The sequence below is a fragment of the Silurus meridionalis genome, chromosome 3 (assembly GCF_014805685.1).
Source record: "Silurus meridionalis isolate SWU-2019-XX chromosome 3, ASM1480568v1, whole genome shotgun sequence".
Taxonomy (NCBI): domain Eukaryota; kingdom Metazoa; phylum Chordata; class Actinopteri; order Siluriformes; family Siluridae; genus Silurus; species Silurus meridionalis.
The window spans coordinates 26,200,561-26,219,721 of record NC_060886.1 but is presented as its reverse complement, the minus strand read 5'-3'; the positions used below and the strand labels follow the sequence as shown (position 1 = coordinate 26,219,721).

Below are 19,161 nucleotides of genomic sequence, written 5' to 3'. Positions count from 1 at the left end.
GTTGCATATAAAAAACACTGATGTACCTATATCCATTGTTTCAATAGCTTCTTCAATCTCTTTAGTAGTCAAGGTTTCAATGGAAGTTAAAAGTTGCTGTTCAACTCCTGGTTTCTGTTGGAAGTCTCTAATGATATGTGCCTGTTCTGGCCTTAAAGAAATCAGTTTCAGCTCTTCAGAATCAGCATTTTCCGACCCAACAGCCAAAGGAGCCACATAACTCAACTTCAGCTGGTTAGCAGGACCAGACACATCATCATTAGATTTTCCTCCAGTCATTAAGATAAGAAACTGTGGAACACCATCTTCAATTCGGCTGCCAGCTGATCTCTGGTAGATGTTTTTTGAGACCCAGCTCAGTGCTTGGCCAGTATTAAGTATTCTGCCACCTTTACTTCTCATTCTTCTGACTGACTGGCGAACCTCTTCCTTGGTTGAGCGCTCATTGAGAAGGAATTCCAGTTTGGGGTCTTCACTGTACTGTACTACTGAAACCCTCACTTTGTCCAACCCAACATCTAGCTTCTCCACAATATTCAGAATAGTGTCTTGAATAGCAGGGAAATCTCTCTGCATCATAGTTGTTCCATCAATGAGGAAGACCACATCCTTCTTTTCATTGGTTGATACTGTTGTTACTATTTTTGAGAAACACAAGACAAACACTTATGGCATAAAATTCCTTTTTGACATATCAAAAAATTACACATTAATTTATTCATTACATTTGACACATCTTATTGAAATAACACATTTACATTAGCAGGTAAATTGTTTAATGTTTATATGCTTACAATAATAATTATATCAAGACAATTTATGTCATAGTTTGCATACAGTAGTTATGCTATATACACAAAGTGTGCCACAGGCTCACACTTGTAAAAATAAACTATATGTTGTAACAGAAGACTTCATAGCAATCCACATGCTTAATAAATACAATGCAAATAATAACTATATAATATAATAATTTTCACATAGAACAATAATGGCATCATTACCTGTGTGATAAACAGGTTTCAGTGTCCTCAATTTGTCATCAGTCAACTCTTCAAGTGTATTAATGAACTGCTCTTTCACAGTATAAAGGCCAGGCAAATCTTCCACTTCGTAAGCAAATGTGGGCACATAGGAGATTAACCGAAGCTCTTGAAGACCAGTATCTCTTGTCCCGATACTGAAAGTTACAATTCCTAAATCTTTCAATTTATTTACTGATGCTGCTACATTATCCGTTGCTTTTCCTCCTGAGATTGCTATAAGAAATTGGGGGACACCCTCCTGCTTCCTGCTCCCACGAGTTGAATCAAGGACATTAAGACGGACAAAATCTATGGCCCTACCCAAGTTTCGTTTTTTGCCTCCCTGTTGTCTGATGTTTGTGATTGCATTTAAGACCTCCTCTTTTGTCTTGTGGGAATCGAGGTGCATATCCACATGTGGATTGTCTCCATACTGCACTACGCTTACTCGAATTGCATTTTCACCTATAGTTAGTTGGTCTACAAATCCACGAATAAATTCCTGAATGATGGGAAAATCTCTACCAACACCTTCAGATCCATCAATCAAAAAGATGATATCCTTCTTAGGACCATAAGATATTCCTGAGGAAAAAAACAGGGAAAAATACAAAATATCAGTGATTTTTCCTAATTTTCATTCAGTTTATATACAGATCTGGTTCACACCGCAATAATGGTCAGATTATTCTGTACAATACTCTTGACACCATTGTGTTGCTGCTGTTGAAGCCATCCTGCAACAAGGTAAAATTAATTATAATTGTTCATTGACCAGGCATAACATTATGACATTATAACATTATGACCACTGAAGTGAACTGATCACTAATTATCTCTTCCTTACGTGCCATGGGTGGGATACTGTTAGTGGGTGGGATACTTTGGGCAGCAAGTAATAATTTTGTCAAAATGACAAAGTTGATGAGTAAAAAGCAGGAAAAATGGGCAAGCACAAGGGTTTGAGTGAGTTTGACAAGGGCCAAATTGTGATGGCTAGACGAATGGGTTAGAGCATCTCCAAAACTGCAGCTCTTGTAGGGTGCAATGGTCAGTATCTATCAAAAGCGGGAGTGAAGGCTGGCCAACATGGCCAGTTAATACTGTTATTGCTCGACAGGTCAGGACTGTTTTGGCAGCAAAAATAGCACTAACACAATATTAGACAGGTGGTCAGTATGTTATGCCTGATCGATGTATAATGTATTGGTAAAAAGTACTGAACAGGAAAAGTGGTCCAGAAGAATTTCCAAAATATTAGATGTGCCATGGAATACCATCAGCTATCATTAAAATGTGGAGAAACTTGGGCACCACAGTAACAACACGAAGAACAGGACCTTCCTTCAAAATTAATTTATAAACATACTGAAACTTTTAGGAATCTGCAGGAATATATGGAAAATAAAAAACATTTCCGGCATGGTACAATCTCTTCTAAGTTTCTAGGGGATATGATGGCTAGGTTCAAGCACTCTCACTCCAGGAAAAAAAAAAAAAATTTCTATAAAAATAATAATAAAAAAAAAAAAAAATATATATATATATATATATATATATATATATATATATATATATATATATATATATATATATATATATATATATTTTTTTTTTTTTTTTGGGGAAGAAAAAAAATTATATGAAAAATGAAAATGGTCTGCTCTAATGAGAAGGGATGGACATAAAACAAATGACTTCATCATCCTGCACAATAAAGACCAAAACATAATGCACAAATCATATTCAGAAAAGGAATCACTTTAAGAGATTATGATAAATATTTTGGAATGGGCAAAAGCACCGGTAATCATCGTACAATAATTGTACCATGTAAAATAATTGAAAAATCTGGAGATGTTTAACTAAAGTTGATCGATACGTTGCAAAAAGACAGAGTGCTGTATTACAAACATATATGGCTAACAAAATATGCTTAAACAAAGTATACAAAGGGTGTGCACACCTACAAAAAGGAGAATAATTTTAATATGTAGTTTAAATAAATATATAGCTTGTAGGTTGCTATTTAACATTGAAAGTGGATGCAAAATGATTAGTACAGCCGTAAACAACCAACAGAATCAGATTATTTTACTGATTAGTACTGGACATGTGAATAATATCATGTTTCCAATCAAAACATAAAAACTGTATGAAAAAATAAATAAAAAAATATTTAATGACAGCCTATGACATGTACTCAATTCTGACATTTTATTTAACACACATAGACTTTATTTATTTAATTTAGAAAATAGTAAATATACCATTTCTTAAATGAGACAATGCAAAAAAAAAACGATTAACTAAGATCACATATGTCTGTAAAAATATTTAATACAAAAAGAAAGAAATAAAAAAAAGTGATAAAGAAAGAAACATTTAGGTATTTGTCTCTGGAGTCATTTTGATCGCTGCTGTTAAAGTTTGTCTTACCTATAACCGTAGGCATCACTGGCTTTATGTCCAGAAGTGCACTGCTAAGAGAGGAGTAAAATTGCTGCTGGACATTGGCTAGGTCAGAGAGCTCAGAAACAGTGTGAGCATATGAAGGACCATTTGCAATTTTCTGAATTTCACTGCTCAATTTCCTGGGGCCAACACCAAAAATTAACACTCCAATCTCTTTGAGGGCAGAGGCAGGTTGATCAACCTTATCTGTTGACCTTGATGCCCTGAGCAGTATGAGAATATTAGGCACACCATTCTGACGTCTACTGCCAGCAGAGGCAGTGAAGACATTTTCTCTCACATATTGAAGAGCTGAGCCTGTGTTGACACGCCTTCCACCTTTTGGCTTTACAGTGCTGATAGCATTAAGGATTTCCTCTTTTGTTGAATACGTATTCAGATAGAAATGCACCTCAGCATTTGTACTGTACTGTACCACTGAAACACGGTCCATGCTCTCCCCAATGTTAAATGTTTCCACTAATCTTTGTACAAAGTTAAGCATGGCAGGAAATCCATTCCTTGCCCCGTCTGACCCATCCAGCAGGAAAACAACATCCTTTCTGGAAACCTCATAATCAACTAAGAAAAAAACAAATCCATTAACACCACAAGTAGTTTGGTATATACAGACATTTTCATTAAGTAATATACCAATTCCCTTTTTTTATAAATGTCAGATATGTTATTGAAGATGACACACAATTTGATAATAAACACATCCATGTAAATTAATATAATCACTTGGTTTTACACAGTCATACCAAGAGAAGGTGGGAAGGATGGAGTGAGGGGAACTGCCAGAGTGTCTATAGAAGTCAGAAGTTGTTCCTGGACATTTTGGAGATCAGTAAAATCTGACACAGTCAGAGAGAATCTGGGGTCAAATGAAATTCGCTCGAGCTCATCAGAGTCCCTTGATCCTATCGAAAAAATCATGATACCCAAATCCTTCAGTGCCGCAGCTGGGATATCGACATTGTCAAAAGACCTTCCGGCACTTAACAGGATCAGCATCTGTGGCACACCCTCCAGACGTCTGCTACCCGAAGAGGTAGTAAATACGTTGTCTTTGACATATTGAAGAGCTGCCCCAATGTTTATTGGGCTTCCACCTTTGTGCCTCAAAGCACTGACTGTGCCAAGAACATCCTCCTTTGTCGTGTATGTCTTAAGATAGAAATGGACATCAGCATCTCTGCTGAATTGGACTACAGACACACGGTCTTTGTTCTCACCCACTTTCAAACTCCCCACCATGTGTTGGACAAAGTCTTTCATTGCTGCAAACCCATTTCTATTGCTGTCCGACCCATCCAGCAAGAACACAACATCTCTCCTCGGTACATGGGTCTCAACTAGGGATAATCACGGAAGAAAAATGCAGAACGTTGTAAACAAGGTCGCAATAGACTTCTTGGGCTAAGCAACAGCCTGCCATGAGCTGCACAGATTATACTGCCTGCTCTACATGTCTCATAAAAATTTGGAAAAACTTTGGGGAAAAAATAATCCTATAAAGTTCTTCTTACCTCTTGTGGTTGGAGATTTACTTGTGACTCCTACAAATCCAGTGTTAATGATGGAAAGAAGCTGCTCTTGTATATTGGGGAGGTAAGTAAAGTCTGTCACTGAGAGTTTGGCACTAGGGTCATTTGAGATCTTTTGCAATTCATCGGTATCTGAGCCTACCAATCCCACAGAAAAGATCAAGATTCCAAGCTCTTTCAGGGAAGAGGCTGGTACGTCAACGTTATCAAGAGACCTTCCTCCACTCAACAAAATCAAGACCTGAGGAACACCCTGTAAACGTCTGCTTCCAGAAGACGCAGTGAAAACATTGTCCCTTACGTACTGGAGAGCCATTCCTGTGTTGAGAGGTCTCCCTCCTTTATGTCTCAGACCTCTAATTGCATCAACAATGCTCTCCTTTGTTGTGTATGTATTGAGATAGAAATGCACCTCTGGATCTCTGCTGTATTGGACTACAGAGACGCGGTCTCTCCCATCTGACACATGCAACCTGTCTGCAAAGTTTTGAACAAAATCGCGAATTGCTGGAAAATAACTCCTTGTGCCGTCTGAACCATCGAGAAGGAATACGACATCTCTCCCCTCAAGCCTTTGGTCAACTACAGAAAGTGAAATATAAAACATTTTATATCAACCCTTCTTGGACAATTTTCAAAGTAGCCTCTATCCCATTCACAGTCTGTACTGTAAGATAGTTGACCGTCTTATCTTTCTTTTTATGCTTTTCAACCACTTTGGTGGTCTTAGCTTGGTGACCATGCAAGATAGCTGAGACCTGATCGCAAGGGAGTTGCACAAAACTGCATTTTGGCTAGAATTGCAGACATGGCCTCTAAGATTTAGGCTGTAGGTGATAGCAACTTTGTCAACAAAACTGGGATAATCTTAGAATTGACTAAATCAGGCTACAACTGTGACAAAGCATCTGTACAATTACTTCATGTGTGATAGATAATTGAAATAACTAATATGGTATGATGGAATTCCATAAATGATTGTGCAGTCAGAGTGATCACTGCTGTTAAAGTTTGTCTTACCTATAACCGTAGGCATCACTGGCTTTATGTCCAGAAGTGCACTGCTAAGAGAGGAGTAAAATTGCTGCTGGACATTGGCTAGGTCAGAGAGCTCAGAAACAGTGTGAGCATATGAAGGACCATTTGCAATTCTCTGAATTTCACTGCTCAAATTTCTGGTTCCAACACCAAAATTAACACTCCAATCTCTTTGAGGGCAGAGGCAGGTTGATCAACATTATCTGTTGACCTTGATGCCCCGAGCAGTATGAGAATATTAGGCACACCGTGCTGGCGTCTACTGCCAGCAGAGGCAGTGAAGACATTTTCTCTCACATATTGGAGAGCTGAGCCTGTGTTGACCCGTCTCCCACCTTTGTGCTTTACGGTGCTGATAGCATTGATGATTTCCTCCTTTGTTGAATACGTATTCAGATAGAAATGCACCTCAGCATTTGTACTGTACTGTACCACTGAAACACGGTCCATGCTGTCCCCAATGTTAAATGTTTCCACTAATCTTTGTACAAAGTTAAGCATGGCAGGAATCCATTCCTTGCCCGTCTGACCCATCCAGCAGGAAAACAACATCCTTTCTAGAAACCCCATAATCAACTAAGAAAGAAACAAATCCATTAACACTACAAATAGTTTGGCATATACGGACATTTTCAGTAAGTAATATACAGATTAACTTTTTTTTTTAACTGTCAGATATGTTATTGAAGATGACACACAATTTGATAACAAACACATTTGTGGAAATTAAAGTAATCAATTGGTTTTACACAGTCATACCAAGAGAAGGTGGGAAGGATGGAGTGAGGGGAACTGCCAGAGTGTCTATAGAAGTCAGAAATTGTTCCTGGACATTTTGGAGATCAGTGAAATCTGACACAGTCAGAGAGAATCTGGGGTCAAATGAAATTCGCTCGAGCTCATTGCTATCAGAGTCCCTCGATCCTATCGTAAAAATCATGATACCCAAATCCTTCAGTGCCGCAGCTGGGATATCGACATTGTCAGAAGACCTTTCGGCACTCAACAGGATCAGCATCTGTGGCACACCCTCCAGACGTCTGCTACCCGAGGAGGTAGTAAATATGTTGTCTCTGACATATTGAAGAGCTGCCCCAATGTTTATTGGGCTTCCACCTTTGTGCCTCAAAGCACTGACTGTGCCAAGAACATCCTCCTTTGTCGTGTATGTCTTAAGATAGAAATGGACATCAGCATCTCTGCTGAATTGGACTACAGACACACGGTCTTTGTTCTCGCCACGTTCAAACTCCCACCATGTGCCGGACAAAGTCTTTCATTGCTGCGAACCCATTTCTATTGCTGTCTGACCCATCCAGCAAGAACACAACATCTCTCCTCGGTACATGGGTCTCAACTAGGTGTAATTACGGAAGAAAAATACAGAACGTTATAAACAAGGTCGCAATAGACTTCTTGTGCTAAACAACAGCCTGCCATGAGCTGCACAGATTTTACTGCCTGCTCTACATGTCTCATAAAATTTGGAATAACTTTGGGGTAAATATAGACCTAGAAAGATTTTCTTACCTCTTGTGGTTGGAGATTTACTTGCGACTCCTACAAGTCCAGTGTTAATGATGGAGAGAAGCTGCTCTTGTACATTGGGGAGGTAAGTAAAGTCTGTCACTGAGAGTGTGGCACTAGGGTCATTTGAGATCTTTTGCAATTCATCGGTATCTGAGCCTACCAATCCCACAGAAAAGATCAAGATTCCAAGCTCTTTCAGGAAGAGGCTGGTACGTCAACGTTATCAAGAGACCTTCCTCCACTCAACAAAATCAAGACCTGAGGAACACCCTGTAAACGTCTGCTTCCAGAAGACGCAGTGAAAACATTGTCCCTTACGTACTGGAGAGCCATTCCTGTGTTGAGAGGTCTCCCTCCTTTATGTCTCAGACCTCTAATGGCGTCGACAACGCCTCCTTTGTTGTGTATGTATTGAGATAGAAATGCACCTCTGGATCTCTGCTGTATTGGACTACAGAGACGCGGTCTCTCCCATCTGACACATGCAACCTGTCCGCAAAGTTTTGAACAAAATCGCGAATTGCTGGAAAATAACTCCTTGTGCCGTCTGAACCATCGAGAAGGAATACGACATCTCTCCCCTCAAGCCTTTGGTCAACTACAGAGAGTGAAATATAAAACATTTTATATCAACCCTTCTTGGACAATTTTCAAAGTAGCCCTCTATCCCATTCACAGTCTGTACTGTAAGATAGTTGACCGTCTTATCTTTCTTTTTATGCTTTTCAACCACTTTGGTGGTCGTAGCTTGGTGACCATGCAAGATAGCTGAGACCTGATCGCAAGGGAGTTGCACAAAACTGCATTTTGGCTAGAATTGCAGACATGGCCTCTAAGATTTAGGCTGTAGGTGATAGCAACTTTGTCAACAAAACTGGGATAATCTTAGAATTGACTAAATCAGGCTACAACTGTGACAAAGCATCTGTACAATTACTTCATGTGTGATAGATAATTGAAATAACTAATATGGTATGATGGAATTCCATAAATGATTGTGCAGTCAGAGTGATCACTGCTGTTAAAGTTTGTCTTACCTATAACCGTAGGCATCACTGGCTTTATGTCCAGAAGTGCACTGCTAAGAGAGGAGTAAAATTGCTGCTGGACATTGGCTAGGTCAGAGAGCTCAGAAACAGTGTGAGCATATGAAGGACCATTTGCAATTCTCTGAATTTCACTGCTCAAATTTCTGGTTCCAACACCAAAATTAACACTCCAATCTCTTTGAGGGCAGAGGCAGGTTGATCAACATTATCTGTTGACCTTGATGCCCGAGCAGTATGAGAATATTAGGCACACCGTGCTGGCGTCTACTGCCAGCAGAGGCAGTGAAGACATTTTCTCTCACATATTGGAGAGCTGAGCCTGTGTTGACCCGTCTCCCACCTTTGTGCTTTACGGTGCTGATAGCATTGATGATTTCCTCCTTTGTTGAATACGTATTCAGATAGAAATGCACCTCAGCATTTGAACTGTACTGTACCACTGAAACACGGTCCATGCTGTCCCCAATGTTAAATGTTTCCACTAATCTTTGTACAAAGTTAAGCATGGCAGGAATCCATTCCTTGCCCTGTCTGACCCATCCAGCAGGAAAACAACATCCTTTCTAGAAACCCCATAATCAACTAAGAAAGAAACAAATCCATTAACACTACAAATAGTTTGGCATATACGGACATTTTCAGTAAGTAATATACAGATTAACTTTTTTTTTTAGCTGTCAGATATGTTATTGAAGATGACACACAATTTGATAACAAACACATTTGTGGAAATTAAAGTAATCAATTGGTTTTACACAGTCATACCAAGAGAAGGTGGGAAGGATGGAGTGAGGGGAACTGCCAGAGTGTCTATAGAAGTCAGAAATTGTTCCTGGACATTTTGGAGATCAGTGAAATCTGACACAGTCAGAGAGAATCTGGGGTCAAATGAAATTCGCTCGAGCTCATTGCTATCAGAGTCCCTCGATCCTATCGTAAAAATCATGATACCCAAATCCTTCAGTGCCGCAGCTGGGATATCGACATTGTCAGAAGACCTTTCGGCACTCAACAGGATCAGCATCTGTGGCACACCCTCCAGACGTCTGCTACCCGAGGAGGTAGTAAATACGTTGTCTCTGACATATTGAAGAGCTGCCCCAATGTTTATTGGGCTTCCACCTTTGTGCCTCAAAGCACTGACTGTGCCAAGAACATCCTCCTTTGTCGTGTATGTCTTAAGATAGAAATGGACATCAGCATCTCTGCTGAATTGGACTACAGACACACGGTCTTTGTTCTCGCCCACGTTCAAACTCCCCACCATGTGCCGGACAAAGTCTTTCATTGCTGCGAACCCATTTCTATTGCTGTTTGACCCATCCAGCAAGAACACAACATCTCTCCTCGGTACATGGGTCTCAACTAGGTGTAATTACGGAAGAAAAATACAGAACGTTATAAACAAGGTCGCAATAGACTTCTTGTGCTAAGCAACAGCCTGCCATGAGCTGCACAGATTTTACTGCCTGCTCTACATGTCTCATAAAAATTTGAAATAACTTTGGGGTAAATATAGACCTAGAAAGATTTTCTTACCTCTTGTGGTTGGAGATTTACTTGACTCCTACAAGCCCAGTGTTAATGATGGAGAGAAGCTGCTCTTGTACATTGGGGAGGTAAGTAAAGTCTGTCACTGAGAGTGTGGCACTAGGGTCATTTGAGATCTTTTGCAATTCATCGGTATCTGAGCCTACCAATCCCACAGAAAAGATCAAGATTCCAAGCTCTTTCAGGGAAGAGGCTGGTACGTCAACGTTATCAAGAGACCTTCCTCCACTCAACAAAATCAAGACCTGAGGAACACCCTGTAAACGTCTGCTTCCAGAAGACGAGTGAAAACATTGTCCCTTACGTACTGGAGAGCCATTCCTGTGTTGAGAGGTCTCCCTCCTTTATGTCTCAGACCTCTAATGGCGTCGACAACGCTCTCCTTTGTTGTGTATGTATTGAGATAGAAATGCACCTCTGGATCTCTGCTGTATTGGACTACAGAGACGCGGTCTCTCCCATCTGACACATGCAACCTGTCCGCAAAGTTTTGAACAAAATCGCGGTGCTGGAAAATAACTCCTTGTGCCGTCTGAACCATCGAGAAGGAATACGACATCTCTCCCCTCAAGCCTTTGGTCAACTACAGAGAGTGAAATATAAAACATTTTATATCAACCCTTCTTGGACAATTTTCAAAGTAGCCCTCTATCCCATTCACAGTCTGTACTGTAAGATAGTTGACCGTCTTATCTTTCTTTTATGCTTTTCAACCACTTTGGTGGTCGTAGCTTGGTGACCATGCAAGATAGCTGAGACCTGATCGCAAGGGAGTTGCACAAAACTGCATTTTGGCTAGAATTGCAGACATGGCCTCTAAGATTTAGGCTGTAGGTGATAGCAACTTTGTCAACAAAACTGGGATAATCTTAGAATTGACTAAATCAGGCTACAACTGTGACAAAGCATCTGTACAATTACTTCATGTGTGATAGATAATTGAAATAACTAATATGGTATGATGAATTCCATAAATGATTGTGCAGTCAGAGTGATCACTGCTGTTAAAGTTTGTCTTACCTATAACCGTAGGCATCACTGGCTTTATGTCCAGAAGTGCACTGCTAAGAGAGGAGTAAAATTGCTGCTGGACATTGGCTAGGTCAGAGAGCTCAGAAACAGTGTGAGCATATGAAGGACCATTTGCAATTCTCTGAATTTCACTGCTCAAATTTCTGGTTCCAACACCAAAATTAACACTCCAATCTCTTTGAGGGCAGAGGCAGGTTGATCAACATTATCTGTTGACCTTGATGCCCCGAGCAGTATGAGAATATTAGGCACACCGTGCTGGCGTCTACTGCCAGCAGAGGCAGTGAAGACATTTTCTCTCACATATTGGAGAGCTGAGCCTGTGTTGACCCGTCTCCCACCTTTGTGCTTTACGGTGCTGATAGCATTGATGATTTCCTCCTTTGTTGAATACGTATTCAGATAGAAATGCACCTCAGCATTTGAACTGTACTGTACCACTGAAACACGGTCCATGCTGTCCCCAATGTTAAATGTTTCCACTAATCTTTGTACAAAGTTAAGCATGGCAGGAATCCATTCCTTGCCCGTCTGACCCATCCAGCAGGAAAACAACATCCTTTCTAGAAACCCCATAATCAACTAAGAAAGAAACAAATCCATTAACACTACAAATAGTTTGGCATATACGGACATTTTCAGTAAGTAATATACAGATTAACTTTTTTTTTTAGCTGTCAGATATGTTACTGAAGATGACACACAATTTGATAACAAACACATTTGTGGAAATTAAAGTAATCAATTGGTTTTACACAGTCATACCAAGAGAAGGTGGGAAGGATGGAGTGAGGGGAACTGCCAGAGTGTCTATAGAAGTCAGAAATTGTTCCTGGACATTTTGGAGATCAGTGAAATCTGACACAGTCAGAGAGAATCTGGGGTCAAATGAAATTCGCTCGAGCTCATTGCTATCAGAGTCCCTCGATCCTATCGTAAAAATCATGATACCCAAATCCTTCAGTGCCGCAGCTGGGATATCGACATTGTCAGAAGACCTTTCGGCACTCAACAGGATCAGCATCTGTGGCACACCCTCCAGACGTCTGCTACCCGAGGAGGTAGTAAATCGTTGTCTCTGACATATTGAAGAGCTGCCCCAATGTTTATTGGGCTTCCACCTTTGTGCCTCAAAGCACTGACTGTGCCAAGAACATCCTCCTTTGTCGTGTATGTCTTAAGATAGAAATGGACATCAGCATCTCTGCTGAATTGGACTACAGACACACGGTCTTTGTTCTCGCCACGTTCAAACTCCCCACCATGTGCGGACAAAGTCTTTCATTGCTGCGAACCCATTTCTATTGCTGTTTGACCCATCCAGCAAGAACACAACATCTCTCCTCGGTACATGGGTCTCAACTAGGTGTAATTACGGAAGAAAAATACAGAACGTTATAAACAAGGTCGCAATAGACTTCTTGTGCTAAGCAACAGCCTGCCATGAGCTGCACAGATTTTACTGCCTGCTCTACATGTCTCATAAAAATTTGAAATAACTTTGGGGTAAATATAGACCTAGAAAGATTTTCTTACCTCTTGTGGTTGGAGATTTACTTGTGACTCCTACAAGCCCAGTGTTAATGATGGAGAGAAGCTGCTCTTGTACATTGGGGAGGTAAGTAAAGTCTGTCACTGAGAGTGTGGCACTAGGGTCATTTGAGATCTTTTGCAATTCATCGGTATCTGAGCCTACCAATCCCACAGAAAAGATCAAGATTCCAAGCTCTTTCAGGAAGAGGCTGGTACGTCAATGTTATCAAGAGACCTTCCTCCACTCAACAAAATCAAGACCTGAGGAACACCCTGTAAACGTCTGCTTCCAGAAGACGAGTGAAAACATTGTCCCTTACGTGCTGGAGAGCCATTCCTGTGTTGAGAGGTCTCCTCCTTTATGTCTCAGACCTCTAATGGCGTCGACAACGCTCTCCTTTGTTGTGTATGTATTGAGATAGAAATGCACCTCTGGATCTCTGCTGTATTGGACTACAGAGACGCGGTCTCTCCCATCTGACACATGCAACCTGTCCGCAAAGTTTTGAACAAAATCGCGAATTGCTGGAAAATAACTCCTTGTGCCGTCTGAACCATCGAGAAGGAATCGACATCTCTCCCTCAAGCCTTTGGTCAACTACAGAGAGTGAAATATAAAACATTTTATATCAACCCTTCTTGGACAATTTTCAAAGTAGCCCTCTATCCCATTCACAGTCTGTACTGTAAGATAGTTGACCGTCTTATCTTTCTTTTATGCTTTTCAACCACTTTGGTGGTCGTAGCTTGGTGACCATGCAAGATAGCTGAGACCTGATCGCAAGGGAGTTGCACAAAACTGCATTTTGGCTAGAATTGCAGACATGGCCTCTAAGATTTAGGCTGTAGGTGATAGCAACTTTGTCAACAAAACTGGGATAATCTTAGAATTGACTAAATCAGGCTACAACTGTGACAAAGCATCTGTACAATTACTTCATGTGTGATAGATAATTGAAATAACTAATATGGTATGATGGAATTCCATAAATGATTGTGCAGTCAGAGTGATCACTGCTGTTAAAGTTTGTCTTACCTATAACCGTAGGCATCACTGGCTTTATGTCCAGAAGTGCACTGCTAAGAGAGGAGTAAAATTGCTGCTGGACATTGGCTAGGTCAGAGAGCTCAGAAACAGTGTGAGCATATGAAGGACCATTTGCAATTCTCTGAATTTCACTGCTCAAATTTCTGGTTCCAACACCAAAATTAACACTCCAATCTCTTTGAGGGCAGAGGCAGGTTGATCAACATTATCTGTTGACCTTGATGCCCCGAGCAGTATGAGAATATTAGGCACACCGTGCTGGCGTCTACTGCCAGCAGAGGCAGTGAAGACATTTTCTCTCACATATTGGAGAGCTGAGCCTGTGTTGACCCGTCTCCCACCTTTGTGCTTTACGGTGCTGATAGCATTGATGATTTCCTCCTTTGTTGAATACGTATTCAGATAGAAATGCACCTCAGCATTTGAACTGTACTGTACCACTGAAACACGGTCCATGCTGTCCCCAATGTTAAATGTTTCCACTAATCTTTGTACAAAGTTAAGCATGGCAGGAATCCATTCCTTGCCCGTCTGACCCATCCAGCAGGAAAACAACATCCTTTCTAGAAACCCCATAATCAACTAAGAAAGAAACAAATCCATTAACACTACAAATAGTTTGGCATATACGGACATTTTCAGTAAGTAATATACAGATTAACTTTTTTTTTTAGCTGTCAGATATGTTATTGAAGATGACACACAATTTGATAACAAACACATTTGTGGAAATTAAAGTAATCAATTGGTTTTACACAGTCATACCAAGAGAAGGTGGGAAGGATGGAGTGAGGGGAACTGCCAGAGTGTCTATAGAAGTCAGAAATTGTTCCTGGACATTTTGGAGATCAGTGAAATCTGACACAGTCAGAGAGAATCTGAGGTCAAATGAAATTCGCTCGAGCTCATTGCTATCAGAGTCCCTCGATCCTATCGTAAAAATCATGATACCCAAATCCTTCAGTGCCGCAGCTGGGATATCGACATTGTCAGAAGACCTTTCGGCACTCAACAGGATCAGCATCTGTGGCACACCCTCCAGACGTCTGCTACCCGAGGAGGTAGTAAATACGTTGTCTCTGACATATTGAAGAGCTGCCCCAATGTTTATTGGGCTTCCACCTTTGTGCCTCAAAGCACTGACTGTGCCAAGAACATCCTCCTTTGTCGTGTATGTCTTAAGATAGAAATGGACATCAGCATCTCTGCTGAATTGGACTACAGACACACGGTCTTTGTTCTCGCCCACGTTCAAACTCCCCACCATGTGCCGGACAAAGTCTTTCATTGCTGCGAACCCATTTCTATTGCTGTCCGACCCATCCAGCAAGAACACAACATCTCTCCTCGGTACATGGGTCTCAACTAGGTGTAATTACGGAAGAAAAATACAGAACGTTATAAACAAGGTGCAATAGACTTCTTGTGCTAAACAACAGCCTGCCATGAGCTGCACAGATTTTACTGCCTGCTCTACATGTCTCATAAAAATTTGGAATAACTTTGGGGTAAATATAGACCTAGAAAGATTTTCTTACCTCTTGTGGTTGGAGATTTACTTGCGACTCCTACAAGCCCAGTGTTAATGATGGAGAGAAGCTGCTCTTGTACATTGGGGAGGTAAGTAAAGTCTGTCACTGAGAGTGTGGCACTAGGGTCATTTGAGATCTTTGCAATTCATCGGTATCTGAGCCTACCAATCCCACAGAAAAGATCAAGATTCCAAGCTCTTTCAGGGAAGAGGCTGGTACGTCAACGTTATCAAGAGACCTTCCTCCACTCAACAAAATCAAGACCTGAGGAACACCCTGTAAACGTCTGCTTCCAGAAGACGCAGTGAAAACATTGTCCCTTACGTACTGGAGAGCCATTCCTGTGTTGAGAGGTCTCCCTCCTTTATGTCTCAGACCTCTAATGGCGTCGACAACGCTCTCCTTTGTTGTGTATGTATTGAGATAGAAATGCACCTCTGGATCTCTGCTGTATTGGACTACAGAGACGCGGTCTCTCCCATCTGACACATGCAACCTGTCCGCAAAGTTTTGAACAAAATCGCGGTGCTGGAAAATAACTCCTTGTGCCGTCTGAACCATCGAGAAGGAATACGACATCTCTCCCCTCAAGCCTTTGGTCAACTACAGAGAGTGAAATATAAAACATTTTATATCAACCCTTCTTGGACAATTTTCAAAGTAGCCTCTATCCCATTCACAGTCTGTACTGTAAGATAGTTGACCGTCTTATCTTTCTTTTTATGCTTTTCAACCACTTTGGTGGTCGTAGCTTGGTGACCATGCAAGATAGCTGAGACCTGATCGCAAGGGAGTTGCACAAAACTGCATTTTGGCTAGAATTGCAGACATGGCCTCTAAGATTTAGGCTGTAGGTGATAGCAACTTTGTCAACAAAACTGGGATAATCTTAGAATTGACTAAATCAGGCTACAACTGTGACAAAGCATCTGTACAATTACTTCATGTGTGATAGATAATTGAAATAACTAATATGGTATGATGGAATTCCATAAATGATTGTGCAGTCAGAGTGATCACTGCTGTTAAAGTTTGTCTTACCTATAACCGTAGGCATCACTGGCTTTATGTCCAGAAGTGCACTGCTAAGAGAGGAGTAAAATTGCTGCTGGACATTGGCTAGGTCAGAGAGCTCAGAAACAGTGTGAGCATATGAAGGACCATTTGCAATTCTCTGAATTTCACTGCTCAAATTTCTGGTTCCAACACCAAAATTAACACTCCAATCTCTTTGAGGGCAGAGGCAGGTTGATCAACATTATCTGTTGACCTTGATGCCCCGAGCAGTATGAGAATATTAGGCACACCGTGCTGGCGTCTACTGCCAGCAGAGGCAGTGAAGACATTTTCTCTCACATATTGGAGAGCTGAGCCTGTGTTGACCCGTCTCCCACCTTTGTGCTTTACGGTGCTGATAGCATTGATGATTTCCTCCTTTGTTGAATACGTATTCAGATAGAAATGCACCTCAGCATTTGAACTGTACTGTACCACTGAAACACGGTCCATGCTGTCCCCAATGTTAAATGTTTCCACTAATCTTTGTACAAAGTTAAGCATGGCAGGAATCCATTCCTTGCCCGTCTGACCCATCCAGCAGGAAAACAACATCCTTTCTAGAAACCCCATAATCAACTAAGAAAGAAACAAATCCATTAACACTACAAATAGTTTGGCATATACGGACATTTTCAGTAAGTAATATACAGATTAACTTTTTTTTTTAGCTGTCAGATATGTTATTGAAGATGACACACAATTTGATAACAAACACATTTGTGGAAATTAAAGTAATCAATTGGTTTTACACAGTCATACCAAGAGAAGGTGGGAAGGATGGAGTGAGGGGAACTGCCAGAGTGTCTATAGAAGTCAGAAATTGTTCCTGGACATTTTGGAGATCAGTGAAATCTGACACAGTCAGAGAGAATCTGGGGTCAAATGAAATTCGCCGAGCTCATTGCTATCAGAGTCCTCGATCCTATCGTAAAAATCATGATACCCAAATCCTTCAGTGCCGCAGCTGGGATATCGACATTGTCAGAAGACCTTTCGGCACTCAACAGGATCAGCATCTGTGGCACACCCTCCAGACGTCTGCTACCCGAGGAGGTAGTAAATACGTTGTCTCTGACATATTGAAGAGCTGCCCCAATGTTTATTGGGCTTCCACCTTGTGCCTCAAAGCACTGACTGTGCCAAGAACATCCTCCTTTGTCGTGTATGTCTTAAGATAGAAATGGACATCAGCATCTCTGCTGAATTGGACTACAGACACACGGTCTTTGTTCTCGCCACGTTCAAACTCCCACCATGTGCCGGACAAAGTCTTTCATTGCTGCGAACCCATTTCTATTGCTGTCCGACCCATCCAGCAAGAACACAACATCTCTCCTCGGTACATGGGTCTCAACTAGGTGTAATTACGGAAGAAAATACAGAACGTTATAAACAAGGTCGCAATAGACTTCTTGTGCTAAGCAACAGCCTGCCATGAGCTGCACAGATTTTACTGCCTGCTCTACATGTCTCATAAAAATTTGAAATAACTTTGGGGTAAATATAGACCTAGAAAGATTTTCTTACCTCTTGTGGTTGGAGATTTACTTGTGACTCCTACAAGCCCAGTGTTAATGATGGAGAAGCTGCTCTTGTACATTGGGGAGGTAAGTAAAGTCTGTCACTGAGAGTGTGGCACTAGGGTCATTTGAGATCTTTTGCAATTCATCGGTATCTGAGCCTACCAATCCCACAGAAAAGATCAAGATTCCAAGCTCTTTCAGGGAAGAGGCTGGTACGTCAATGTTATCAAGAGACCTTCCTCCACTCAACAAAATCAAGACCTGAGGAACACCCTGTAAACGTCTGCTTCCAGAAGACGCAGTGAAAACATTGTCCCTTACGTACTGGAGAGCCATTCCTGTGTTGAGAGGTCTCCTCCTTTATGTCTCAGACCTCTAATGGCGTCGACAACGCTCTCCTTTGTTGTGTATGTATTGAGATAGAAATGCACCTCTGGATCTCTGCTGTATTGGACTACAGAGACGCGGTCTCTCCCATCTGACACATGCAACCTGTCCGCAAAGTTTTGAACAAAATCGCGAATTGCTGGAAAATAACTCCTTGTGCCGTCTGAACCATCGAGAAGGAATACGACATCTCTCCCCTCAAGCCTTTGGTCAACTACAGAGAGTGAAATATAAAACATTTTATATCAACCCTTCTTGGACAATTTTCAAAGTAGCCCTCTATCCCATTCACAGTCTGTACTGTAAGATAGTTGACCGTCTTATCTTTCTTTTTATGCTTTTCAACCACTTTGGTGGTCGTAGCTTGGTGACCATGCAAGATAGCTGAGACCTGATCGCAAGGGAGTTGCACAAAACTGCATTTTGGCTAGAATTGCAGACATGGCCTCTAAGATTTAGGCTGTAGGTGATAGCAACTTTGTCAACAAAACTGGGATAATCTTAGAATTGACTAAATCAGGCTACAACTGTGACAAAGCATCTGTACAATTACTTCATGTGTGATAGATAATTGAAATAACTAATATGGTATGATGGAATTCCATAAATGATTGTGCAGTCAGAGTGATCACTGCTGTTAAAGTTTGTCTTACCTATAACCGTAGGCATCACTGGCTTTATGTCCAGAAGTGCACTGCTAAGAGAGGAGTAAAATTGCTGCTGGACATTGGCTAGGTCAGAGAGCTCAGAAACAGTGTGAGCATATGAAGGACCATTTGCAATTCTCTGAATTTCACTGCTCAAATTTCTGGTTCCAACACCAAAATTAACACTCAATCTCTTTGAGGGC

General features: G+C 41.1%; 1 protein-coding gene across 1 annotated transcript in view; it reads right to left on the bottom strand.

Annotated features, from left to right (window-relative positions):
• Positions 1-16,902, bottom strand: part of col6a3 (collagen, type VI, alpha 3) — a 38,304-nt gene extending 21,402 nt beyond the window's left edge. The window contains 33 exon segments of the mRNA XM_046845069.1: positions 27-638; positions 1,005-1,610; positions 3,465-4,061; positions 4,244-4,837; positions 5,012-5,611; positions 6,050-6,223; positions 6,226-6,575; positions 6,577-6,643; positions 6,827-7,320; positions 7,322-7,424; positions 7,598-7,798; positions 7,801-7,989; positions 7,992-8,195; positions 9,412-9,992; positions 10,150-10,480; positions 10,483-10,703; positions 10,705-10,780; positions 11,995-12,300; positions 12,303-12,493; positions 12,495-12,591; positions 12,766-12,966; positions 12,969-13,061; positions 13,064-13,114; positions 13,117-13,360; positions 13,806-13,972; positions 13,975-14,336; positions 14,338-14,392; positions 14,576-15,175; positions 15,349-15,477; positions 15,480-15,868; positions 15,870-15,945; positions 16,384-16,557; positions 16,560-16,902. Of these exon segments, the coding sequence (XP_046701025.1) occupies positions 27-638; positions 1,005-1,610; positions 3,465-4,061; positions 4,244-4,837; positions 5,012-5,611; positions 6,050-6,223; positions 6,226-6,575; positions 6,577-6,643; positions 6,827-7,320; positions 7,322-7,424; positions 7,598-7,798; positions 7,801-7,989; positions 7,992-8,195; positions 9,412-9,992; positions 10,150-10,480; positions 10,483-10,703; positions 10,705-10,780; positions 11,995-12,300; positions 12,303-12,493; positions 12,495-12,591; positions 12,766-12,966; positions 12,969-13,061; positions 13,064-13,114; positions 13,117-13,360; positions 13,806-13,972; positions 13,975-14,336; positions 14,338-14,392; positions 14,576-15,175; positions 15,349-15,477; positions 15,480-15,868; positions 15,870-15,945; positions 16,384-16,557; positions 16,560-16,902 (9,478 nt within the window).
• Positions 16,903-19,161: the final 2,259 nt, after the last annotated feature.